This window comes from Lepidochelys kempii, chromosome 10, assembly GCF_965140285.1.
Source record: "Lepidochelys kempii isolate rLepKem1 chromosome 10, rLepKem1.hap1, whole genome shotgun sequence".
Classification (NCBI taxonomy): Eukaryota; Metazoa; Chordata; order Testudines; family Cheloniidae; genus Lepidochelys; species Lepidochelys kempii.
This window is the reverse complement of record NC_136389.1, coordinates 15,662,887-15,689,867: the sequence shown is the minus strand read 5'-3', so window position 1 is coordinate 15,689,867 and position 26,981 is coordinate 15,662,887. Positions and strand designations below refer to the sequence as shown.

Here is a 26,981-nt window from a genome sequence, read left to right as displayed (position 1 = left end):
GCTGTCCTCACTAGAGAGCATCTACCACCATTGCATGTGGGATTCAGAATTCTGAATCCCCTCACTTGGGTGCTATTCAAATCTCAGCCCTAATGAACGGAATGTTTCATTTACTCTAAAATGCCATCCACTAATTTGTGTAGGAGAATTTAGCATCCAACCCTGCAAGTCTTACAGGGCATCCCAATGAAATCAGATAGGAAACCTTGCAAGATCTGGCTCATAACATGCAGCTTGAGCATGTGAACATCAAAATGTAGCCTGAGGAAACTTCTTCATCTCACTTATGAAAACGAAGGCAACCCCATGTCTCTCTTCATCATTGGCTGACATCTACAGCACACCATGCGTTTCACACAACAGACCGCATAACCGCTGACATGCAATTAAAGAAAATTCTGGCTGCTTGAAATGCACAGTTGTGAGGGGAACTTTAAAACCGTCTTACATTTGGTCACATGGCATCAGGTGTGGTGCGGCCTCTAATTCAGGACTTGGCTCGCTGACGAAGACGTCTCCTTTGCAGGTAACAGACCAGATGGCCTGGTGGGAGGGAGGGCCTTGAATCCGTCTGCTTTCACAGCAGGACATGCTCAGCAAAGCCAGCTACAATATAAGGAAGGAACAAAGAACGAGGAGGTGCATTTCATGGTGCGAACACAGGTTTTCCCTTAACGTAGGTCATCTAGTGCTAGTGAAAGGAGGTTATCCTCATTGCCTTTTACAAATCTCCAAGGTGAACTAGCAGAGTTCAGATCAAAGGTGTCATGATTCATTGCTATCAGCATGATTTATCTTTCAGGATCCCCAGAGTCTTCACAATGTCTCTGTACACACACGCACACACCTTCCTCCTTCCCTCTCACCACTGCTGAAATGCAGCCATTTTTGTGCCACAGAGACGCAAGCAGGCGGATAGACAGCTCAATGCACAAAAGTGAAGGAAAGTTTTGTCCCACTTGTTTAAGCTCTTTATGAGAAGTAGAATATCTACACAGCGCTGAGCAAACCTTAGTAGTTAAGGTTTGAATGCCTGTAGCCCCGCCCATCACACACAACTCCATTTCTCTGTCTCCAAAGAAGGGTAGGACTGAGTTAATCCTGCCACAGTTCCTGTGGCCTGGTCTACAGTAGGGGATTTTAGAGGGGACAAAAATCCCACATGAGTGATCATGGGGTCAGCTGCACCACAGGTCACACCGGCACGAGCCCTAGTGGTGACACGCAGCGGCAGGTGTTTTCACTATGGTGTCAAGTAAACTTGGGCTGAAGTTTTGTAGCACTAGTGGTATATCTTCCCAATGTTTGCTAGTGCAGACACAGCCAAAGAGTCCAGAGGTTGCAAACCTGATGCTCAAACCTCACACAAACGAGGGATTAAGGAAGTCATTTCAAATGTAACCAGACTGCGTTAGAAAGTTGGCAGAGTTACCCAGTCATGCATTTCTTGTTCTGTGGCGGCTGCTAGACGAATTGGCCACCGCTGCTTTGTCCTCTCAGGTGTGTAGAGAGCGAAGGAGTGTTTGGCATCATTCAGAACTTCAACCAGAATGGTAACTTCGTTCAGGAACACGTGGATGTACTGGCACAATACAAAGGGCATTCGTGAACAAGGCAAACTCCCATTAAACCTCCCCCACAGTAGGGAAACCTTGCACAAATGGTCCCTGGTAAGGATGGCAGAGGGACTAACATTCTGCTTGGGAGAAAACCCACATTGTGTTTGGGAGTGCTCGTGAAATGGGGTTAGACTTACAGCCCTGGATGACTGAGGTCCTATCTACCGCCTCTACACCACTCTGCTAGTGTGTGTCAACCCTACCTCAGAGGGGCCCCCTTGCTAGGCCACAAAGGTTGGTTCTTTCTCCATGACCATTCAGTCTCTGGGCTGTCAACAAGATGGCTAATTGGTGTCAACCTGGTGGTGGCTTTCCCACTGAGAGCAGGATTATTTCTAACAGGCCCCTGAGACAGCCATCAGAGAGAAAAGACTTTCATTTGCTACTGGCCTGGGCCAGATCAGAAATGGTGACCTAGACGAGAAATCCTGTATCACAATGCCCATCCCCATCTAGTCATGTTTTTCCTCTTGTCAAATGGGACACCAGCACTGCAATGTGCTTCTCGAATGCACCTTCTTCTCCTCATGATACATGTAATAGACGAACAGAATGCTGTCTCGCATGCCGTCATTCCCAGTGAACTGCTCCAGCGCTACTCGCACATCTGTCCATTTATGAGGCTTCCAGCTTCTCCACCATTGTAAGGTCCCCGTTTTCACCCAGACAGACTGTGGCAGAAACACAAGGTTACAAGGAGCTGCAAAGAGTTTTCTTGACACCCCCTCAACTGCTCGTTCTTTCTATACAATACCGAGAAGCTCTGACACAAGCAGAAGATAATGTGATCAGATGAAGGCTAACAAAACTCGATGGTAAAGAGGTGAGATGCCACCTTCAGAGAGTCGCCACTTCAGAGAGCTTAAAATCACAGAGAGAGTCTCTGACTTGGGAAAATACAGCAGGTTGTTTCTAACTGGGGTTAGAGTTAGAAACAGTGTTTCTAGAGTTTAAATGCTTTTAACATAATCATCTATTCAAACTGATTGAAAGTGCATACACCAAACTGTTCTATATTGAAACGAATTGTATTTTAATACTTTAAACAGGTGATATTGGATAACTCGTCTTAGAAAAGGAGGGGCCAAAATCCTGAATGAAATCTAAGAAGAGCCCAAGGAAATTTTGTGTGATATTCGAAGGGAAATATTAACTAGAAATCCTGTTATTCAGATGTTCTTGACATTATAAGCACTACTTATGGAAGCCGTGGTATGCCCCCTGGTGTTCACAGAGAACAAGCTCTCTCATTTATTGAAGTAATAAGGATATTCATGCAAACAGAAGGCCCTGAATTTGTGTAGTGCAGTAACTCACATGCATCTAACACAATTTAAAGGTGTCCTGGATTAGGGATTTCAGCATATTCAGTAACAAGTGCAACAGAGTCAGCCAGTGTTCTTTTTTATAGTATTAGCTTTTAGAGTGGAACTTTTCTACAAGAGCAGCTGTGACAGAGATCTAATGGCTACTAGGGTTTCCAGTTAGAGCAACTTTTCCAAAGCACTCCAAGAGCTGTGGTAATGGACAAATGTGAACGGGGGCAAGGATACAATGCTTAATAACAGTAGGTTGCAGCCCACACACTGGACAGTACCGTCACGGATGCCCAATCCTGTCAGATGTTAAATCATGATCAGAGTTAAAGGGAAGGAAACAGGAGGACTTTCACTTACCTGCTCAATAGCTTGTTCATAGTGTCTAAAGTTCTCCAGTTCCCGCTTGGTCCTTTCACTGAGCTGCTGGAAAATCTGCTTTCGCCACGCTGCTGTCTGTGCTGGACTGATAGACAGGGAAAGGGACTGCACAGAGGATAACAGACCTAGAGCAGAACCAACATGATAACCAAGTGAGCTTTAAACTCAATTATGTGAAGTATTAGATGCTCAAGACACAATTTGCCACTTCAAAAACACTGGGCGAAATGCCTCTGGTCTCACAGCACTATTGCATGGACACACTAGCCCCAGTGGCATTACCAAAGGGTCAGTGAGAATACTGCAAATGGTGCATAGAAAATGGATTGAAAGACTTATCATAAACTCCTCTCTATATTCCTCCACTAAAGTAGCACCTATATGGTCCTAGGAGATGACCGTATGCTCTACAGATTCTGATACAGAGCTGAGATGACCAGTAAGACAAGACTAAGTATTGCGATGCCACATACTCACTAATTTGACAACCAACTTATTTGGAAATTTGACCATATTTCACTTTCTTCAAAAGCCTCCCTGTTCTAACCCCTCCAGGAGTCAAGGCTGGGCTCTCATTCAGAAAACCACCTTTCAGTTCCTCTTGCCATTAGAAAGGCTTACGATAGTGTATATCTCATCCTCAGATCACAAGGACTATGGTACCAGCAGGGCACTGTGGTATTTGTCTCTAAACAGGCTCCCTCCACAACTTGCTTTTGACTAGTTTTCAGTCACACCCAAGAGCCGTTTTATCCTGAGCTCCAGTTTCAACGCTATGGAGAGCTAAACAGGTGTGTGGAGTTCCGACAAACTGGATTATTCCCTGTGTAACAAGTCTGCCAAAAAATGCAGAGAAATAGTCACTAACTACGTTCATAAAGTGCTTTACAGGTAGATATGCACAGCAGGAAATACCTTCTCTTCTGGGATGAAGGGTAACAACTAACTGGCATGCAGGATACTAGGTAAGAGAGTGGGTGGGAGAAGGAGGGATTATTTTGAGATTAGGGCAAGCTTAAAAAAATAAAAAAGCATGGTATCTTATTAGGCCCTGAGTGGGGATCAAGGCCCAGCTACACTGAGCTGACAGTACCTGACTGAAGGGTGAACCATTTCAGCAAGCTGTGTGAATCCACCAGGCAGCCTCCCCCACACACCCAAGCCCACAACGGGTGCTCATCAGCTCCATAATGTTCTTCAACTCCAACTGAGAACATGCCAAGGGAAGATAGGCTGGATGTCTCCGGGAAGGTGCTGGCAGCGAGCAGAGGCTTTTTATGGGCCTCCTTTAAGTCAATGTTTGTCCACTGCAGTTCTGCAGGATGGGGATCCTGGTCAGCAGAAGACTTGGGTTTTTCGAGACCAGCCTTCTCGCCATTGTCTGAAGCAGGGCTGGCTTCTTCGGGAGTAGAGTCCAGAGGATCCACAGCCAAGTTTGCACTCACTTCTGCTGACTGGCTTCCCACGCTGTTACCATTGACGCCAGCTGCAGCACCTGACAGGGGCATGTCATCAAGGTTTGGATGTATCTGTGGGCTCTCGGTATCAGAGGAAATGTCCGCATCGCTCTGAATGATCAAATTCATTTGCTCCCTAACGTCATCACTGAAGAAACAGCCAGCGCTTGGGGACAAACAGACAAGTAACTAATCAGCCACCATTCCCCGAATTATCAACCGGCACAAAGCCATAGAAAAGACCAGAGAACGACAGACAGAGATGGCTACACAATGAACAGCTGATACAAACCAGACCTTTTATGGTAAAAGCTTAACTCCATCCCCAAAGGAAGAGAGCCCAACGCATGGCTTTGCAGGCCATGCTGGGAAATCCTTTTATGACAGCCTGTAGGGTTGGCTGCACAGAACTCTCCAGAATACCCCAAGTGTTAACACCCCAAGGCCCTGTCTTTTGGTTTACACATGCTGAGCAGGACTTTTTTGAGACTCCAATTGGTAGGAACAGAAGCAGCCAAAGCAGGGACTGCTGCATTTGGGAGGAGCAGAGGTAAAATATGGGTCCAGCCAGGCCCCTTTCTTCCTCCCAATGTGCCCTTGGCCCCCGAACAGTGCAGGGGAAACCCCACACACCTTCTGGGGGTTCTAGGGCCCATGCGGTGCCTCCTGTCTTTTCCATGTGGCCTTGGAGGAGAGGTGCAGAGAGAACCCAGCTAGAGGACTCCAGCCCTTTGGAAGCAGAGACCTTTGGATGTTCCAGTCAGGACTACAGAATGTGCTGATCAGCTGTTTCCTTCAGCTCCCCGCCACCTTCATCTCACACACAGATTCACTCCACAGCTACCTTCCCCCTCCTACCCGCCCCCCACCCCTCCATTCCCTGTTCTATTTAGCCAATCCCCTCCTAACTCACTCCACCCCTCTGCTGGCAAATTAAAAAGAATCCTGGCATTAACACGATATTCGCTGCCATTACACTGTTCACTCTGCTTGTGTGTGCTAACCTTTCCCCCACCCTGTGTTTGTCTGATCTGTAAAGACAAGATTGCATCACTGTTTCCTTGCACTCCCCCTCTGTCTGCATCCATCTGTTGTCTTGTCTTAGTCTCAGACTGCAAGCTCTCTGGGGCAGGGGCTGTCTTTTTGTTCTGTGTTTGCCTAGGACAATGGAGGCCTGGGGCTCCCAGGTACCACTAGCACAAATGAATAATAATAATAGAGCCTATCAACACTGTGGTTTCATTCTCAACAGCAGATAGTTTCTGTTCAGCAACACGAGATGTTCTGAGCCCTAGGGCTCAGCACGTGGCTTCTCGCAGTGTTCCCAGCATGGCCGATGGGCCAACTGTCATCATGGAACCATTTGTTTACCCTCTCTGGGAAAGAAAGTGGCAAGATGCCACACAAGTGACCCCAAGAGGAGGATAATAGTTAAGTGGGGGAAACACCTCCAGGATATCTGGCAGGTAACATTTCATCCTGTTCTAGACTGGACCCTGGAATCTGAGGGCAAATCCCAGCTCAGCTCCCTTTACTGCCAGGCTGCACTGAATTCTCAAGTCAGAACATTGCCTCCCTCCCCAGAGAGGAAGAGTTTGCTGCTCACTGTTGCATTTTAATTGGGGAAAAAAAAAAAACCCCAAACAAATGGACTTCAGCACCTGGCGAGAAGCCGGAACCATGTGCGGGGTTTGCTCAAGGTCACAGTGAGGAGCCTTGAACAAACTGGATGGATTGTGTTCACAGAAATACTCCTCATGCCCTGGCAGCACCAAAATCTGATGGCCTTTAGGGCTTGTGGACACTTTATTAGCTACCTGAGCAGACTGGTCGAGCTGCCGGTCTGAGACCTGTCACTCTCTCTGCCAGATACAATCGCCTTCCATGTCTTCCCGCTGAGCTCGCTCGGTGTGACACCTTGCCGGAAATAAACAGCTCGATCCTCACAGCCGATTCCCCAGACCTAGGGGAGAAAGGGGTCTTGACGGGGATGTCTTTGTATCCTAAGTTGATGAATGGCATGGAAAGCAGATGGGCATCAGCTACAACAGGGGAGTGAGAAGAGGGCAGTTGAGGGCAAGAGTCTTTCCTGAGTCGGGGTTTTCTTTGGGTTTGTCTCTAGTGCTGGTAGTTTAGGTGCAGTGCATCACTCCTGTATAGGGTTGATTGTGGGATGGGGGCTGGTTTGTACTCAAGTGTATCAGATGAGAGGCAGGTTTGCTGAACGTTCTCGCATTGCAAACCCCCAGTGCCTCATGTGGCTTTTGGCCGTTCAGGCAATTGGGCCTCTTGTTGGACTGAACATCCTGGCGTCCCCCGCGTGTATTCCGACCGCAAAGCTGAACAGTGATCCTACAGAAGGAGTCTAAACATGCTCATGTGTTCACACAATTGGTGTTCCGCTGTCTTACCTGGTCATTTAAGCCTACGTTTACCATCATCATTTCTCCAACCATTTCAATCCAGCTGGTGCCACATGGATTGTGCGAGTTCACACCTCTTCTGAACCACACCTGTCACAAGTTAAAATCCAAGTTTTGAACTATGGTACTAGCAGGGAGACAGTTAAATGGTTAAAGTCGTGGCTGGGAGCCAGGGCTCCTGCGTCTCATTCTCAGTTCTGCCATTGCCACGTGGCCTTGAGCAACCAATAATACTTCAGTAGTGCCTTTGGTCTGAGGCTTCCAAAGCATCTTGCAGACTGTGGCACTGAGCCATTAAGAGACTTGCCTAAGGTGATACAGCAAGTCAGTGGCAGAGTGGGGAATAGAACTCCAAACTCCCAAGGCTGCACTATCACCTCCCTCGGGGCAGCACAGAATACACCGGCATGCACCTCAGACAGGGCAGTTATCCAGAACAGCTTTGACAATCCTACCCTGAAAAGGGACCTAAGAGAGTTAGGTTCCTAAAATCCCCTTGGCAGTTGGGTTTCAAAATCCCAGCAACAGTTTTTACTAGCTAACACTTTCAAAAGTTACTAATACACTATGAGAACTTCAATACTAAAGAGCTGCTTTAGGAATGAGGGAGAAGCGATCAGATTCTCATTTGCACTATGGCCCCTTTACACCATTCTGGCAGTGCAAACAGGCCTTACGGTGGAAGGAAATGTAACACACCCACTTTAAGGCCCCTTAGAGTGCCAGGATGGTATAAATGAGAGGCAGTTCCATAATTTCTGTAAGGAGAACTTCTCTGAGAAGTTAGAGAGCAAATAGCTGACAAGGGTGAGCCAGCCAGTTCCCCATCTCTTCCCCTCAGAATGAGAGTTTCTCTGGTGCATGGGAAAATTCATTCTTTTATATCTCAATTGTAGGATGGCTTTTATCACATCTAAAGGCCCCTAACTACTAAAGGCGCCTAACTACCTCCAAGTCACCTCACCAAGCTTTTCAAGGGCTTTAGACATTTTATTATATTAAGTCCAAATGAATAGGCTGTGTTTACTTTAGAAGTTGTTTGTTAAATAGTGGTTAGATTTTTAAATAATCAAAACATACCAAGTATTTAATCTCCTATTAGATTAGCTTGGTTCTACCTCATTCTTTACCAAATAAAAAACATCTAAAAGATTGTCCACGAGAGAGATTTTTCCAGTTACATTAGCATAGCTATAGCAGTTTAATTATACGAGTATAAGTGTGTGTGGATGTTCTTATTCCGGAAAAAGACCAACTTCTTACGTCTTAATTTAAACCACTTCCAAAACAACATAAACTAAACTGGAAAAAGACACTCATATTGGACTAAGAGTGCCCACACAGGGAGTTATCCTGGTATAACTACAGAGCTTTAAATTCACCCCCTATATTATACCGGTATAAAGTCCCTGTCTAGACAAGCCTTAAGCTATACATGCTATTGTATTGTACTAATAAGGGACCTCATGTTTGTTATTTAACTTCAATAAAGTTATCATCAATAAACCCTGGAAACTACTAATTTGCAGTAAGAACCTGAGATAATTACACTCTGTTGGTGCTTAGAACCAGTGAGTTTTTCCCAAGTACAGCAGATATTTGTTATTAGTCAGCCATGCAGTATAATATAGGTAAAGAGGGTTTACTGTCATCAGAACAACAGACTATCTGGGATTTGCACAGAGACTTGAAGTTGTAAACACAATGAGCAAACACATGCACATACATGGGCATCCTAGGTAAGAAGCCAAGATTGAACCATAATTTTTGTTTTGTTTTGTTATAAAGTATAAAGTAGGGACTGAATATTGCCTTGTTCCCATAGGTGGGATTTGCTATATTCTGTCCTGGATCAGTAACAGAAAGCACTACTAGATGGAGGGATTGGTGACCTTTATACGGTCAAGTATTTTGCTAATCACCAGGTTTAGAAATACACAATAGACTTTATCACCCAAGGCTGGAGACTAATGCTTTACCTATTCTGACTACCGAACCTGCCTATTTCACAGTGTGCTGGGGCTATAAACTCTTTGGTGAAAAGGCATTTTGGTTTTGGGACTGGTATATATTTCCAAGCTTTGAATCTGTACCAGTGATCATCAGCTAGAGACAATCAAGATGCCTGTGTGAAATAAGCAGTTTTCACTCTTTCCAGGGGGCTCAAAAACCACAGCAGGGGAAATGGCTGTACATCTCTCAGTCTAGGCCTTTCTGTATTCTTCACTGTGAATTCCACACTGTGCCTTGCTCCTTGCCTCCAGTTTCTTTTCATATCCCCGTTATCGCTACATGCCACTCTACTGGCCATGTTCAGATGTAATACATGACAACCATCACTGAGCAGCTGTAAAGGAGTCCCAGCCTTGGGTTGTGAAACTTCCTCTTACACTCATTTGCTGCTGCTTGACTTGAGTTTGGCCTATTGTGTATAACATTATCCTAAATGGGCAGCAGCATGCTGTCGAGCTGGAACCTATTTCTGTTCTGGGAGAGTGACTGAGCAGCCTTCTCAGAGACATTCACACACCCGTATGCCTCTTGGTGGTTCAGTCACTAAGAGCCACAGAGCACACCTGCAATTTTGGGGCACTGGAACTTATCCAGCAAAGGGAGCAAGAGATCCCAAATCACTGACATTTCATAAGCTTGCATAGAAGAATAACATACTGTAAATGTACAGGGAAGAGAACCAGAAATGTAGCTCCAGGCCTCTTACTTTTCTGTCTTTAGTAACCGCCCACACCACATTTACACCCACAGAGATGTGCAGGATCCCATTTTCAGAGCTTGGGGGTTCCACAATTGTCCAAGAAATTCCTGCCAAGTAAAACAAGGAGACATTGTTCATTAGCCTCTTGTTTTCTCTACAAATCAAAGCGACTTCCCTGCATGGCAGGATGGGGTTTTACCTTGAGGATTATTTCTATCAATCCCTTCTCTCACAATAGCTTGCCCCTCCCAAAGTGTTGCCCATAGGAGGTCATATGGTCCACAGCTGATCTGTACTGCTTCTCCGGGGGTGGCTATTAAGGACCACCAGGAGCCTTCTGGATTGTGGTGGCAAACGTCTTCTCTATACCATACCTAGGATAGACACAAAAGCCTTAGAAAAATGCTACCCTAATATAAACAATCAGAACTTTTCGGGCAAACAGATGTCCAGCCTGACAGAAAGGAGAGAACCATTCTTCTCTAGCCAAGGCTCCTTTTATAGCATTTGAACTCTCACCTTTAAGTGGCATTAGTTGAGTAGATTATACAGCTGCAGACCATTTCCCTGTGTATCAAGGGAGGAGGCTTTTCTATAGACTAGCTTTTATGACGCAAGCCAATTTGGACTGGGCCCATGATCTCTTACCACACGATCTGTGTGGTTTTTCAACATTCGGAGCAGTTAAATATAATTCAAGGCACATTAAATAAACTTAGAACCATTGAATCGTATGCTAAGAATCCTTCTTCCTTAGGAAAATATGCAGCATTCACACACCCAGGTTACTGCTATACATAAAAAGTCATGATTTGGCATTAACTGTAATGAGCTATCCATTTAGACAGACACCGTTTGTGTAAGGGCCAATACCTCACCACCTTCATAACCTTTGATGGTGTCCAGCCCAACATTTACAAACAGCAGAGAGAACATGCCACTTTAAGGGTTTTGTACTTCCCAGTCCTGGTCTCTCACATGTGTTTCTCCACCTTATGTTTGAGAGAACTTGGTGGGAAGGTTCAATATGGAGAGAGCACAGAGCATTCTTAGGCTGATATTCTCTCCTTGTGGTGGACAGTGAGCACAGCCCCACATGTATTAACAACATTTTGCTTTGGCAGGACTTCCACTTTGGGGAACCCAAAGCACTTTAATGTTAATTAAATAAGCCTGTAAGGCAGGGAGCTATCATTTCCACATGGGGAAACTGAGGCACAGGGAGTTTTGGTTTTTTAAGTGACTTGCCCAATGCTACACAGCCAGTCAGTGGAAAAATGTGAGTAGACCCTAAGAGTATTTGTTATAGCCACTAGTCTACACTCTCTCAAACATCTAAAGTTACTTCTAGACCTGTTAAGACACAAGTTAGGGATAGACCATGGCTAGAAGGATGGCAGCTAAGACATGTACCTAAGAGTGAAGGATGGAAATCCTTACAGCATGGGGAAGGATAAAACAGACTTCATTGTGGGCCTAAGAACAGGATGGGAGATACATACTCTTTTTGTCATTTAATATTATACAAAGTAAAACCTTGCCAAGGCTGCATTCCAAGACTACCCTATTGACAGCTCAGGAAGGTTTAACCCATTAAGCAAGCTGAACTTTTCCCTTTCCCTATTCAACGCAAGAAAGGGTGAGCAAAATTGGATCCTTTCTATGGGTTCATTTTTCCACACTGAAGAAACACTCACCTATGACACAGCACCTCTAAACTTTCCCTCTCTATTTTGATATTAAGCAGCATCAGTCAACAGCCTATCACAGAAAGGGTTCTATTTCCATGTCCCCTGTCAGCCGTGCCAAACAGCAAAGATCCTGACTAGCGTATGAAGGCAATGCTTTAGCTTGCAGCACATCTGTCTGGGCTTAAACACTGAGATTCACAGCCACCTAGTCAATTGTGATCTGGCCTTCAGATATCATCCCCCATCCCCGCAACCTCATCACCAGAAGCAAGCTTCTTATGGACCAGGACCCATCAACGCAAAGTGGTACCAGACCCTTACCATAACAACAGATGCAAAACCTGCAGGTATATCTCCACTGCTATGATGATAAATACCTACCTGCAACACACCTTCCAAGAAGCACAGGTCCTACACATGTCTGTCATATGTGGTGTACCTCATCCAGTGCACTAAATGCCCCAAAAACAACTAGAAGGGTAAAACCAAACAATCACTATGCTCTCAAATGAACTCTCACATAAAAATGATAGAAGAAAAAAAAACACCACATTAAAGGGCGAACATTTTTCACAAAATGATCACTCCATATCTGACCTCTCAGTCCTTGTCCTCAATGGAAACCTGCACAACACCTTCAAAAGATGAACCTGGGAGCTCAAATTCATAACTTTGCTAGATACTAAAAATCATGGTCTTAATATTAGGGTATGGCTACGCTTGCAGAGCACTTTGAGTTAAACCAGCGTTCGTAGAGTGCAGCAGGGAAAGCGCTGCAGTCTGTCCACACTGACAGCTTCAAGCACGCTGGTGTGGCCACATCTGCGGCACTTGCAGCAGCATTGGGAGCAGTGCATTATGGGCAGCTATCCCAGCATGCAAGTGACTGTAACGTGCTTTCCAAATGGGGGGGTGGGGTGGGGTGGAGTGTGACAGGGTGTGTGTTGTGTGTATATGGGGGGAGAGAGAGTGGATTTTGGGGGGCTGAGAGCATGTTAGTATGCTGTCTTGTAAGTGCAGACAGCAGCAGACCCCCGTCACCCCCTGCGCCTCTCTCCCACACACAGCATTCCACACTAATGGCTTGCTTTGTCTCAGAGCAGATAAGCAGCCGACTGTCAGAAATGGAGCTTTCAAAGGGCATTTCTGCATTCCTACAGTGATTCAGAAAACAATGACAAGAGTGGCCACTTGACTTAAGGGGATTATGGGACATTTCCGGAGGCTGGTCAGAGCGCAGTAATGCAACACCTCGTCCACACTGGCGCTGCGGCGCTCCAGCGGGGGCGCAGCAAACGTTATTCCACTCGCCGAGGTGGAGTACCAGCAGCGCTGTAGCCGCGGAGTCAGAGCGCTCTACGTGCCTTGCCAGTGTGGACAGGTAGTGAGCTAGTGCGCCCGGGGCTCCTTTATTGCAAGTGTAGTCAAGCCCAAAGAAACTGGATTGATGCCTCAGTACAACTACCTGTGACCCATTAACATCCTCTTTTTGCCTGATGACAGAGGTTTTAATGGGCCACTTCACCTTGAAAGGTCTCTTAGAATATGTGTTAACTACGAATGCTAAACCATCTGTTCCACCTTGTATTTAGTGGTGACACTCAGAGTACCTTTCCCAGCCCTGAAGAAGAGCTCTGTGTAGTTCCAAAGCTTGTCTATCTCCCCAACAGAAGTTGGCCCAATAAAAGATATTACCTCATCCACCTTGTCTCTCTAATACCCTGGGACCAACATGGCTACAAAACCACTGCAGATAAGGAATACACACACACACACACAAGTTATACCCTTCCTTGTAAGGACACCGCCCAGACCGATAACCGGCCCATGGGCTCGTCAGTGATTTCCCATCCTCCAATGGAGATATCGTTGAAAGGATCTGGCAACTGATTAGGATCATCATGGGATGTTATCTAAAGCAAAGAGAGGGAGAAAAATTTAGAGAGCAGAAGTAGAAGGAGACCTGACCCCACATATACCTGCTGGCTATTTGGTGCACTCTGGTATGAGGGACTTATCTCATTTTCTAGCAGACAAATCTTTGCATCACAAAGCCACCACCTGGATGCCAAATGGTTAGGCATAGAGGATGGACTCCCTCTCTCACTCATGGATGCTTCTTCAGATCAGACAGGGTGGGGCCACATTTGTGGAGCAGCATGGAAGAAGCCTGCACTCTTGCTGCTGGGGCTGTTCTTATGTAAAGCCATAGACTTTTGCTCCCACACCTGTCAATCCAGCATTACAGTCACTAAAATAAATAATCTATGTTTTTGTGTGTACTCTCATTAGTGCATGCAAACAGCAATCACACATGCCTGTAGGGCAGACAGCGAGTGGACTGACACCAAATGGCTGCCATGTACTGGGAAAAGTCCTGTTAAAAATGGAGCATGTTTTTTCATCACGTAGCATTAGCTGCCTGTGGACAAGTGATCAGAATTCCTCTCTCTGCCTATGTCTCCATACACAAGATTGTGAATCAACACGTGTCATATCCCAGACAAAGATCTGAGGGCTGGATTGAAGTGCTTTATGTTAGAAAAGAAAAAAAATTCAAAGCTATGGTGGAAATTTTCAAAGGCACCTAAAATAAATCCAACTGAATTTCAATGGGATTTGGGCACCTAATTTCCTTATGTTCCTTTGAAAAATTCCAGCCTTGAATTTGTAATGCTTGAGAGAGGTGCTAGATCAGCAGCTGCAGAGTCCAAGGTCCTATCTTTGCTGACAGCACACACCACAGTGACAGCAGTGCAAACTTCCCCACTCTCATGTCATCACTTCGTTCATATACACTTGCGTTAATAAATAAAAAAACAAACATAGAAAGAGACCTTTGCCCAAGTGTCTCGTGACTTGTATCTCCTGTATCTGATCCACCTCCTACGTCGGACACAGGAATTCCATTTCTTATCCTTTGTGTAGGTAGCTGGGAAGTCAATGGCATACGTCCAACCCTAAAAACAGAGGTTCCTTTCATAAAGATTGGGAGCAGATGGCTACAGTAAATAGTAGCTCAGAACAATTCTTCACAAGGATCACTCCTACAAACATAATACAAATTACTTTGCACATACATAGGGGCTTTTATCTTCTAACTCTATAGACATTCATGAACTATTTCTCAACTCCTCTGCGCAATGCATACAGGACAAATAAGATATAGAAAAGCATTTTACTTTTGTTATAATAAAGATGTTATAGTGAATAACAGCATCCAATTGCTAGCACTTCAAGGCCTGATCCAAAGCCCGTTGAAGTGAACGGACAGACTCCCTTTGGTTTCAACAGCCCTTGAAAAAGATGCCTCCAACACTATACTATAGCGATCTCCATTCCCAGCTGTGGGAAGATGGGAGGTGCCTCTACTTTTACAGAGTGGATTCCCAGAATGGATCCCTTGCCGGTATTGTTCACCTACCCCTTTCTCTGTTGGTTCCCCTCCAATATTTTCATCCACATACCAGTCAGACTCCCATTCCCAGTGCGGCGATGGCAGTGTGAAACTGTCAAGCTGCTGATGTTTTAGCCCGCTCACGTCGCTCCATTGCCAGCGATCACTGGGCATTAATTTCTCACAAAAGCCACCAACCGGATTCCAACGCTGCCAGAAAGGAGAAAAATTGCACAGGTCAAGTCTTTAAGGTCATGTAACCTTGGGGGCCTCGGGGATGTTCAGATGTTCCACACCTCAAGAGAAATGATCCACTCGGGAAACAAGAAGGCATCCAAACACTGGCTACTGGCTAATATCTTTGGAGGGAGTATCTTTCAGATACCAGCTACTGGCTCATACACTCTTTAAAGAGTGTGTCCTTCCTTTAATGCCAGTGCTAAGGAGGACAAGGTGGATGAGATCATATCTTTTATTGGACCAACTTCTATTGATCAGAGAGACAAGCTTTCGAGCTTACACAGAGCTCTTCTTCAGGCTTGTCTTTCTCACCTTCAGAAATTGGTCCAATAAAAGATATTACCTCACCCACCTTGTCTGTCTAATATCCTGGGACTGACATGGCTACAATTACACTGAATAACGCTACGGGGGAAAGTTACTGCCGGCAAATGCACGATCTTCTCTTCATTTTACAAGCATGTGGTGGGTGTCATTCTAATTGATGCCATTCAATTGTTCACTCTATTACCAAAGATCATGGAATAATAAACAATAAGATGCACCATCAAGTGTTCCCATTCACATACTAGAAAGCATTATTGATTGGGGGACCGTCTGCAGCATTTCATTTCTAGCATACTGGTCCAAGTTCAGCTCGGCCTGGTAGCCAATAAAGGCCACCACATCAGACAGCCATCAAGTGGCCATGGATTATGGGGCCTTAGTCCAATTCCTAATGGAAAGGTGACTCAGGGTATGTCTACAATGCAATTAAAAACACATGCCTGCCCCGTGCCAGTGGACTTGGGCTTGTGGCGCTCAGGCTAAGGGGCTGTTTAACTGTGGTGTAGATGTTTGGGCTTGGGCTGCAGCCTGAGCTCTCTGATCATCCCATCTTGCAGCGTCCTAGCACCTGGGCTCCAGCCCGAGCCCAAACATCTGCACCACAGTTAAACAGGCCCTTAGCCCAAGTCAGCTGGCACGGTACAGCTGCGAGTTTTTAATTGCAGTATAGACATACCCTAAGACTTTGTCTACCCTAGAAAGGGTTTGCCAGTATTCCTCTACAGACACTCCCCGGGTTACGCAATCGTTCCGGAACGCCTTGCATAACTCGAATTTTGCATCAGTCAGAAACGTATACCCGACTGTTACGCAAAAAAACAACAATAATAAACAACCTCTTATTTCTAGCTTACGGGACTTTTTCCAGGTTTCAGAGTAACAGCTGTGTTAGTCTGTATTCGCAAAAAGAAAAGGAGTACTTGTGGCACCTTAGAGACTAACCAATTTATTTGAGCATAAGCTTTCGTGAGCTACAGCTCAATTTGCGAAAGTCGGGTCTTGCGTAACCAGGTACACGTCTGTACCAGTAAACCCTCCTAGTGGAGATACAGCGAATAACAGCAATTCTTTTGCTCGTTTAGCTTACACCAGTTCTCCTAATGAAATAAACCAGTGGTTTTCAAACTTTTTCCATCTGCAGACCCCCAAAAAATTTCAAATTGAGGTGCAGACCCCTTTGGAAATTCAACCTGCAGTCCACAGACCCCTACCATAGATGTCTTAGACTGAAAACTGACTGAACACTGACTGAACAGAATTCAACTATAAATGTTACATGGGCTTGGCACAGCATCTGATGCAGCATAAGAAAGGGCAGTAAACTGTGGGTTTCTATGGTAACAACACTTCCAAGTTTTGCCCTGTAGGTGGGGATATTCACATACTTTTGATTGATCCTTAGAGGTGTCCCCCCAGGTCAGAAGCTGACCTGCCACGTTGCTCTCTACACTGACTTTGGTTTCCAATGCTGTCAAACCTGCCCAAGTTCACTTACATAATAATAATAAAAATTTTGAAGGACCACACACAGCCCAGTGCTTTAAAAAGAAACAAAACAAAAAAATCCCCACAACAAAGAACCTTAATCAAATAAAATTGCCACGAAGTTTTACCCAACTTGCTCTCCCTCAGTGACCTTGGGCTAGTCCACAGCCACTCCCTTGTCTGGTGTAAGACCTCTTATGTGCAGAGATCGTAAACGATTCAAGATGTTTCAATATTGGTTATAGTGTATACAATATTATTAGGCTAAACTCCTTTGCACATTCTTTATCCATTATTCAAGGTCTGATAGCTATGACTTTTTTAGTTTGTTCCCACAGAAAAGTTTCACATCTCCGATTTCTATTTTTCATGGTTTAGACCAAACAAAGGGAAGAACGCACAATTTACAACCCAGATAACGCATATTTAACTGAGATCATTTAAAATGTTTTCATAAAAGGAGGAATGTTCTAAAATACATTCCATAAGATACAATGCATAATTATATCAATGTTAGACAAAATATAAAAAGGTCAGGAAAATATGCCTTCCCCTGCTTAAATATAAACACAGCACTCTATACTACATTTATCTAGTAATACCTTAGAAAGCAAGAGAAACGAGAAAAAAATCCTTTGTTTGTAGCTCTAGAATGATTTTACTAAATACTGTATATGAAATGGGGGGGGTTTTGGGGGGGGAGGGCTGTTTGTTTCTTTTAAGAAAAGCAATTAATGAATTCACTCTGTTGAAACATCCGTTACAGAGAAGCCCTATAAAATGTGACAATAACATTTTTTACAGGTTTTTTTAAAAAGACATGGTTGATTTTAATAGGGAATTGTATCTGGGGAATTTTTTTTTAACCTATAGAAATGAAAACATTATCTAAATAACTCTATAGGCTTTGTTAGTGTTAAGTTCCACGTGACTTTTTCATAAGGGAACGGGTATTGCTCACTGATGGAACTAAAACATCAGACTTAGAGACTGAATGACCCCCAACTGGGATGGCCGGTGCTCAAGAGGACACTATTTTCAAGGGGAAGAAAGAGGAAGGATTTAGGGGGACATTTAGGATCTGCTCTTCAGAAATACGCATCGGGGATTAAAACAAATGAATAAATAAATAAATACAATCCCTGAATGCTCAGGATGGTTCACAGTACCCAGAGAAGGGAGAACTCCACCCAAAGCTAGGGATTCCTTCCCTAGCTGCCACATTCACTTTGAACCCCAAATATGAGGTTCCTCTTGTCTGCTCTTACATTTACACATTACACAACAACCAACCTTACTACTGGACCACAGATCAGTCTGGACAAGTAACCAGATCTCTCACTGCCAACCCTCTCTGAAAAGCACATGGCAAGTTTAACAGATGTGCTCATGACTTTACATACCTGATTCTCATAAGTTTCTTCCTGGTATCTGATTGGAACATCACTTGAGAATACGTAGGCATATACCTGGTGATCACAAGCTATTCCCCAGCAGCAATGTTTGATAGCAGAGACTCGTTTGAATTCCAGCTGTCTGTCTTTACAGAGCTCCCAGTACTGGCCGGCTGTAGAAAGAGTGTAAACCCTCCCAAAGATATCAACTGCCCACAAGAGGGAGTTGGGCGTAGCCATAGCTGAAAGGCAAAGGAAGAGGTATTAATGCAGAGGCTAATTTTTAAGAGGTGGGTTCAAACCCCACTCCCAGTCCAACAGACCCAGAAACTGAACTGAATATTGTGGGCCCCTCGCCAATGATACTAAACTTGAGAACAAAGGATGATATTTTCAAAGGAGCTTAAGGGACTCATCCATCCAAATCCCATTACCTTTCAATGAGAGTTGGATACCTAACTGTCTTAGGCTCCTTTGGAAATCCCAGCCTAGGGGATACCAACTGGAATCTACATTGCAAACCCTTCCAACACAATTAGCAGCAACAATCTCAGGCCAGGAAGAAAAGCCAAAGGTCAAATGGATACATGGGGCCTGAACTGCTCTCACCCCAGAAGAGGGACCTCCAGGACTGGGCTAAGGCACATTAACTAGGCAGCATGGTGGAGTTTGTGTTGCTACTGCTCTCTGGCTAAAGAGAAGATTTCACTCTCCCAAGCTGTACGCATTCGGTGTCCAGGACCACACAAAGTCACAGGAACACCTCATCAGTCTCCTCCTGGCACTGGCTGAGATGGCCTCCATCAATCCAGGAAGAGGAAGCTCGACAGGGAGATTCTCTGTGACTGTGTTGCTTACTTTCAGTTCCTACTTGTCTCTGGGCAGCATTCCTCTGGAGCCTTCATGGAGCAGTAGGGGCTGTCCAGGGTTCTCTGCTGGGTGATCCAGAGTTCCCCCATAGAATCATAGAAGTGTAGGACTGGAAGGGACCTCAAGAGGTCATCTAGCCCAGTCCCCTGCATTTTGAACCTTTGACCCCCCCCCCATCCCATTCCTGGTTGATCATTTGGTGTCTTACAAACTCTTGTTTTCTGGGCTCTGTGGCCCCTCTCTCAACTGAGGAGGCAGACCTTTTGTCCTTGTAAGGGGATACTGGTCCTTTAAGGCCAAAGAATGTAGCTACCCTGTTCCATGTGTCCAGGGAAGAAAAATGAAGCCATCACTGGAAGAGACAAAAATGATCCCCAGAGCAGTTAGTGCTGGGGAGAGGAAAGGCCTAGGGCTATCCCAGAACACTGTTCCTTTAAGGGTCTGTGACCAGGAGCTTTGCAGTGAGTGGGGCAAGGCTCCAGTGTCTCCTAGCCAACACAGACAGGTGTTTGGGGTTATTACACTCACCTGGGAGAAGCAAGAGACTGATTAGTTGACTGTGTGGGAAACTCAAAAGAGGATCCAAAGCCAGGCTAGTGGAAGAACCTAGGTGGGGGCTGTGAATAGCTAAACTGGAGCAGAGAGTCTACAGTCCCGGACTGAAAACAGTCCCAAGAAGGAGGATTGGGAGACCTTGAATCTGAGGGGTGAGCAGAAAGGGGCCCTTTGGAAAGCTGAATGACATTTAATAAGTTAGACCCCCAAGTCAGGGGAATATTGTTTCAAAGGCTATGGGTGTGACTGGATTATTCTGGGAATTTGGAGGGAAACTGAAGCAGGGTGCGCAGTAGACCTCCCCAGGTCATGGGCAGGATGTTCTGGGATGGCACCTGTCTACAGTCTGACATGGAATTCTAACAGGCCAGCACTAAGTTTATTTCAAGAAGGATAAAGACTTATTTCTGTGGGCATGTGCATCTCCCACCCCTGGAGAAACAGTGGCGAGAACTCAGAGCCACTCACTCTATGGGAAAGGTGGGATTCACCTATGGGAACTGCTAACCCAATTTTTTTTTCCTGTTGTGTAAAGTGATACGCAGGCAGGAAGCAAAGGGGAGAAGAAAGCAAAGCCCAAAACAAGGAGAGGAAAAGAGAAAGCACTGCTTGGAAGCAGCAGACGCTATTGTTTCTTTGCCTGTGAAAGGGCAACTTGCTCTCACGGGAGCCTAAGGAAACTAGCCTGCTCGCCTTCTAACCAGTAACTAATAGTGATGGAGGCATGCTGACTAGTACCACTCTATTGTGTCTAATGGGACATAAAGTTGCACAGAGTAGAGACAAACATGTATCAGCCAAGGGGGAAGAGATGAAGGGCAAAGTTCTCCTGTTAGTTACAGCAGCACGACTCCAACTGAGTCCAAGAGGTTACCCTGCTGCTAGAGAAGCTCTCTCTAGGTTTTAGATTATGCCTAACTTTTGCAAGAGTAGCTGCATTGATACGGACCCCAAGTGCAGACATGCATCAGCCCAGGTGTGGCATCTTCATACGTAGTCTAGCCTGTCTTTCTGGGGATCTTAATCTGAGCCCAGACCTCCCTCTCTGGTTGTAGCTCATCATCGCTACTATTTGTCATGAGCTGGAGACGTTCAGAGAAGCTGCAGTGATGAGGGCCATAGAGGTACTTACCATAAAACAGACAGAAGGATAACCTTGTGTTTAAGGTGCAGCTCTAGGAAATGGGTGATGTGTAAAACCTCCCATCTTATTTTGGGCAAGTCATTTCATCTCTGTTTCCCCATAGGTAAAATTGGGATGATAATTATCTCACCGAGGCTTGTGTGTGTAATGTTTAAGTGCTTAGAGATCTTTGAATGGAAGGTACTGTGCAAGTATGAAGCATTATAACAACTATATGGGGATGAGGGCCAGATCTATAGCATACTGCATGCATCACTGGAAGAACAGAGCCCAAGATAAGGAGCCTTTTCAAATTAGTGTTAGAAAAATACTGCAGTGCAAGTTACATTTTCTAAGTAAGAAAATTTGAATAACTGTTGAGTAAAGCAGAATGACAAAGATAACCAGGCTAACATTCTGGGATGTAATACCAGGAGGGTCATATGTAAGACACAGGGAGTAACTGTTCTACTCTACTTGACTCTGGTGAGGCCTCAGCTGGAGTACTGTGCCCAGTTTTGGGACACTATATTTTAAGAAAGGTGTGGAGAAATGGGAGAGAGTCCAAAGGAGAGCAACAAAAGTTCTAGAAAACCTGACCTATGAGGAAGGGTTTTTAAAGATGTATAATTTTTTTTAAGTCTTGAGAAAAGAAGACTGGGGTGGGGGGACAACTTGATATGTCTTCAAATATGTTAGAGGCTGTTATAAGAAAGGAATGTGGTGTCTCCATGTCCAGTGAAGGTAGGACTAGAAATAACTGGTTTGATCTGCAGCAAAGGAGATTGAGGATAGATATTATGAAAAGTTTCTAACCATAAAGGTAGCTAAGTACTGGAATAAGCTTCCAAGAGAGATTCTGGAATCCCCATCATTGTAGGTTTGTAAGAACAGGTTAGACAAACACCTGTCAGGGGTGGTCTAGTTAAATTTGGTCCTATTGCAGGGGGATGAACTAAATGACCTCTCAAGGTCCTTTCCAACCTTACATTTCTTTGACTGATCTCAGATCCCCAACCTGCCGGATCCTGGGGGGAAAATGACTCCTCATGGATAACTCAATTAAGATATCTGCCCGGAACACAGTAGTTTGGGTTTTTTGCTGTGTGTTGTGTTTTTTTTTTTTTTTTAAAGTGGAATGCTTGGGAGTCTTAAGACAAGGAGGACAAACAAATATCAATCCAGATATGGAGGGCCCTCTGTCCAATGCTGGTTAAAGACAGCATTGAAAAGGTTCAGAAACAGGCAACGAAAGAGCTTAGCAAAATGGAGGGATCCATACACAGTGAAAGATCACAAAGATTATTAAGGCTACTTAAACCAGGAAGAAGAATTAGATGGAACTAGATTGAGGTATGCAAGAGTAAGGATAGAGGGGAAAACTAGTAGTTCCTGTTTACTCTGTGTTATTTGAGAATAAAGGGTGTGACCATGAACTGAAGGGCAACAAGTGTAAAGCCAACTGAACAAAAGACTTCAGGTAAAATTTTCACAAGTATTTACGAGTTTCAATTATTTTTGAGAATTGGATTTAGGAGTCTGTGGCATTCATTGCAGCAGTAGGTCACCAAAGCGAGAAATACTTCCTGAGTTTTCAAAGGTGCTCAGTGCCTGCAGCAGTCATTCATTACAGTGAGTACAGAGGTTACCCATTACGTGGGGCTGGGGGAGAAACCAGACCAGGACTGTGTGTAAGTCATCCATTCCTTCCCCACCCAAATTAGGACAACTAAATAGTTTAAGTAGCTATAAATATTTATGGTTAAAGTTAACATAATGATACAGGTCATTGAAAAGCCCTGCTGCAAGGCATACAGGGTTCAAGAACAATCCCTATCTGTTTGTACAATACTGAAAAATTACTTGGACTCTTCAGAGGGGGTTTTCAGCCTCTCTCTTCAGGTACTGGCCACTGGTGGAGGTGGGATGCCACCTTAGATGGATCTGTGAGCTGTGCCACTATGGATATTCTCTTGCTCCAATGTAAAATTTACACTTACAGGCTTCTCATGCATTCTCTATGAATGCACTTGACAAGTATTTCTAGGACTAATAATAAAAGGGCTCCATAATGGTCTTCCACACATTCGCTGCCTTTCATTCAAATAGATCTCAAAGCACTTTACAAATATCCCACACTATATATACAAGAATAAATCTGTTATTGAATGGCAGCTGACTGTGGGGTGGAAATAAAGCAGCTATCAGAAACATTTCACAGCCAGGGTAAAGTCTGTTGATCTGGCCCCCAGTTCATTCCATATTCCAGCCAGTGGCTGGTCACATCCCCTGACAGATGCGTAGGTCAGGAACTGCTCCTCCTGAGCGCAAAATGCCCTCTGCGTGATACTATGGGGGAGCCAAAGAGGGGTCCAGGGCTCTTTCCCAGAAATGGTGCCATACACACAAGCTTCATAGCAAAGAGGGCAATTTGCTATATGCTGCAGCAATTCTCACGTTTTCAGATGTCACCATAAGCTCCAGATGACAGCTATTCAAAGCCCCCTTTGCAAAACAAATGCCCTAGCATGACCCCAGGGCCACGGCCCTGGATTTTTTATTTATTTTTTTTGTTCCTTCCTGTTTGGTGACAAAAGCATCAGCATAAAACCTGCATAATACAAGGAAGGCTCTCTGGCACCGGCTAAACACCCGCTGTTAATTAACCCTTTCGCGGCTAGGAATGCTTCAGCGATTGCATTTATCGTGCAATTCCAGACGGGCAGAGCAGGGGCCATGAATTGCACAAGATTTGAAACAGGACAAGGGGCGCGAGCCCCACGGGAGGGGGGGGGGACGACATCCCAGCAAGCGAGAAACGCGCGCCGCAGCAAGCTCTGGAGAAGAGGGTGGAAGACGTTCCCCGGGGGGAGGGACAGGCGCCAGGGCGCTGGATTCCCCAGCCTGCCCAAGAAAGCCCCGGCACCAGCCGCGGAGCTCTGATTGCCAGCCCCAGGAATAGGGGCGGTGGGGCCTGCTCCAGCCCTGGGCCCTATCCCCACCGCCTCCCAGGACCCAGCCCCTTACCGGCTCCTCCTGCAGACCCTGCACCGCCGCCGCCTCCCGCTCGAGCCGCTTCCCCCCGCCTGCGGCCCCAGCAGCCCCAAGGCACCACAGCAAGGAGGGCGGCTGCGGCTCAGGCTCCAGCAGGAAGCGCGCGCGAATGTAAGCCTCCGACCTACTGGCTGCGCGATCCCAGCTCGGATCTAAGCCCGGCAGCGATTCGCTAAGGAGTGGAGTCGGCTGGCTCCACCGCGTTCCACGGCTCGCTCTCCCCCGCCCCCTCCCGGGATGCAGGTGGGCGATGGAACCAGCCGGCTGCCCCCCCCCCCACCCCACGTGGGTGGGAGATGTGTTGGCTGGCAGCTGAACACCTGGTCCCTCCATTCCCGTCCCTCCACAGGCCCAGGCCGCTGCACCCTCCCTGGAGCCACAAAGGTCAGGAGGCCCAGTGTGAGGGAGATGGTGTCCCCCGATGTGCAGTGTAGGGAGCCAGCACAATGGGTGGCATGACACCCTGATGCTGGCGCAGCACCTGGCATGCTGTCGGTGCTGGATGAATAATTCATAACAGCAGCAACTGGATTGTAATTTGCTTGGGGTAGAAACCTCATCTTCATGCCCGAGGCGCTATGCCAGTACATCCCATTGCGATACAGCACTGGAATATGGTGAAGGGTCACTAGACCCCGCCTCCCACAAAGGGTATTTGGGGATCTCTGTGGGGGAGCAGGATGAGGTCTGGGATTGCCCAGCATGTTGTACTATCCATACTAATGTCTATTCTGTTCAGGCTCTTATATCTCCCTCATCACCGTAGTGTCAGAGCACCTTCCAGTAGTTTATTGAGTGACGTAACTAAAGCACCTGGGAAATGTGGGCATCAGTCCCGCTACTTCTCACGTGTTAAGCAAGTGCTCTACCATTGAGCTAGCTCCCCAACACATCCCTTAGCATCAGCTTGAGAAGTGGTTATCCAACATTAGATGTTGGTCATCTGCACAGGTTGTCTGGCTCAGTCAAATCTGTATCAGGCAGAAGAAGATCTTTGCAACAACAACAAAAAATTGCTTCAGAAATGCGCTAGATTGAACAGAGGAATTTAAATTTGAATTAAAGCCCTGAGACCCCCTGCCCCACAGCTGAAGCCCTGAACCCCGAATGGCGTGGGTGGGGTTCCAGGAAATACTCTCTGAGAATTTAAGCCCTGGTATGATGAGACTGCCTATAATGACATGTAGCTGATCTGTGACTGCTAGAGGCAATAGCTCCAATGGCTGGTGATGGGATACTAAGTGGGGAGCACTGTTCTCTCTAAACTGTGCACGCACACAGATCCTAAACCCTGCTCACACGGCAAAACACCGCGCGCACGTTTGTCCCGCGTCCCGACTGCACATCGGTCAGGACACCCTTTGTCCCAAAATCAGGGACCACTCACCAACACTGCCAAAGTCCCGGGGCTGGCGTGGCGGTGCTTCCTGGGGCAGCTCCCGTGGAGCGCCCGCCTGCCAGCAGGAGCCTGCAGTGCGGGCAGCCCTTAGGCACAGAGGCGGAGGGGGTCTCAGTGTGCTGCACCGGCTCCCTCCTGCCCAATCAGAGCTGCGGGGGCGGGGCTTGCAGGCATCAGCAGAGGGCAGAGAACTCTCCGCCCCCCCCCCCCGACCCGACCCAACCCTAGGAGACAGAGGGACCTGCTGGCTTTTATGGTCTCTGTGTGCTGCCAGCACCTGCAAGCCCTGCTCTGTGGCTCTGGCAGCTCCCATTGGCCCTTTTCCTGGCCAACAGGAGCCATGGAGCTCACGCTTGTGGCAGGCACAGCACGTGGAGAGTCTGGAGACACTGCTTCCCCCCGTGCTGCTCTGACCCTAGGGGCCAGAGACCTCCCAGCAGGGCTGGTGAGTGTGGCCAGGGAAGGGGGCAGGGCGTGATGGAGTGAGTGTCTGGGAGGTCTGTGGTGGGGTGCTGGGCTGTGAGGGTATGGAGGGCGCTGGACAGTGGGGGAGGTTTGTGTGTTTCGGGGTGCTAGGCAGTGGGGGCTTGTTGGGGGGTGTTGGATGGGGGGGAGATCTGTGTGTGTCAGGGCACTGGGCAGTGGGGTCTGTGTGGGGCATTGTTTAGTTGTGGTGGTGGGTCTGTGGGGAAGGGTACTGGGAGGGAGGGAGGAGAAATCTGTATGTATTGGGAAACTAGCGAGTGGGGGGTTCTGTGTGGGGTGCTGGGCAGCTGTGGTGGGGCTGTGGGCTGGGGGGTGCTGGGCAGGGGTGGTGGTGTACACAGCACTGTGCATTTGTGGTGGAAATGTAGGAGGGCTCTGGGCATAGTGGGTTCAGGGAGTGGAGGGCAGGGGAGGTCTCTACCTCCCCCCCCCCGCGCTCATCCAGTGTGTCCTGATATTTCACTCTTGCGATCTGGTCACCCTATTTACGGGTGACTTTTGACATTATTCGCCCGCCATCTATCAACACAGCCAGATTCTACTAGCTGGCAAAAGGGAAAGGAGGGCATTGAATCATAGAATATTGAATGAATCCTAGAACATCAGGGTTGGAAGGGACCTCAGGAGGTCATCTAGTCCAACCCCCTGCTTAAAGCAGGACCAATCCCCGATTTTTGCCCCAGATCCCAAATGGCCCCCTCAAGGATTGAACTCACAACCCTGAGTTTAGCAGGCCAATGCTCAAACCACCAAGCTATCCTTCCCCACCAGTATTTTGAACGTGGAACATGATCACATCAGGACGGTCGGGACCCACACATCTCCTTGTAGTGTGTTCATTTGGCTGTGTACAAACTCAAGTATGTGTGAATAAGTCAAAATGCCTGGCCGTAGTTGCTAAGGAACTGCAACGATTTCCCAGAAATGAACAAAAGTACGTGTTGTTTTTGTGACTGACATCTTTCAAAGGCATTGGACTTCATACATTTACACGTGATGTTTTACCATTTTCCCATGTTTTTTTGACACAGAAGCATGGACGTGATCGGAG

At 46.4% G+C, this 26,981-nt stretch overlaps 1 protein-coding gene across 3 annotated transcripts in view; it reads right to left on the bottom strand.

Annotated features, from left to right (window-relative positions):
* The window catches only part of TECPR1 (tectonin beta-propeller repeat containing 1), a 38,711-nt gene extending 14,496 nt beyond the window's left edge, over positions 1-24,215 (bottom strand). The window contains exons 1-14 of one of the 3 annotated variants that reach the window (XM_073362138.2): positions 24,019-24,215; positions 18,453-18,685; positions 15,025-15,207; positions 14,438-14,560; positions 13,388-13,513; positions 10,109-10,283; positions 9,916-10,016; positions 7,185-7,286; positions 6,591-6,736; positions 4,410-4,939; positions 3,296-3,441; positions 2,135-2,290; positions 1,433-1,582; positions 449-606 (exon numbers count right to left, since the gene is read on the bottom strand). In XM_073362138.2, the coding sequence (XP_073218239.1) occupies positions 449-606; positions 1,433-1,582; positions 2,135-2,290; positions 3,296-3,441; positions 4,410-4,939; positions 6,591-6,736; positions 7,185-7,286; positions 9,916-10,016; positions 10,109-10,283; positions 13,388-13,513; positions 14,438-14,560; positions 15,025-15,207; positions 18,453-18,683 (2,327 nt within the window). In that variant the 5' untranslated portion in view covers positions 18,684-18,685; positions 24,019-24,215. The remainder of the gene's footprint in view (positions 1-448; positions 607-1,432; positions 1,583-2,134; positions 2,291-3,295; positions 3,442-4,409; positions 4,940-6,590; positions 6,737-7,184; positions 7,287-9,915; positions 10,017-10,108; positions 10,284-13,387; positions 13,514-14,437; positions 14,561-15,024; positions 15,208-18,452; positions 18,686-24,018) is intronic. The other 2 variants (XM_073362136.2, XM_073362135.2) reach the window with 2 other exon arrangements.
* Positions 24,216-26,981: the final 2,766 nt, after the last annotated feature.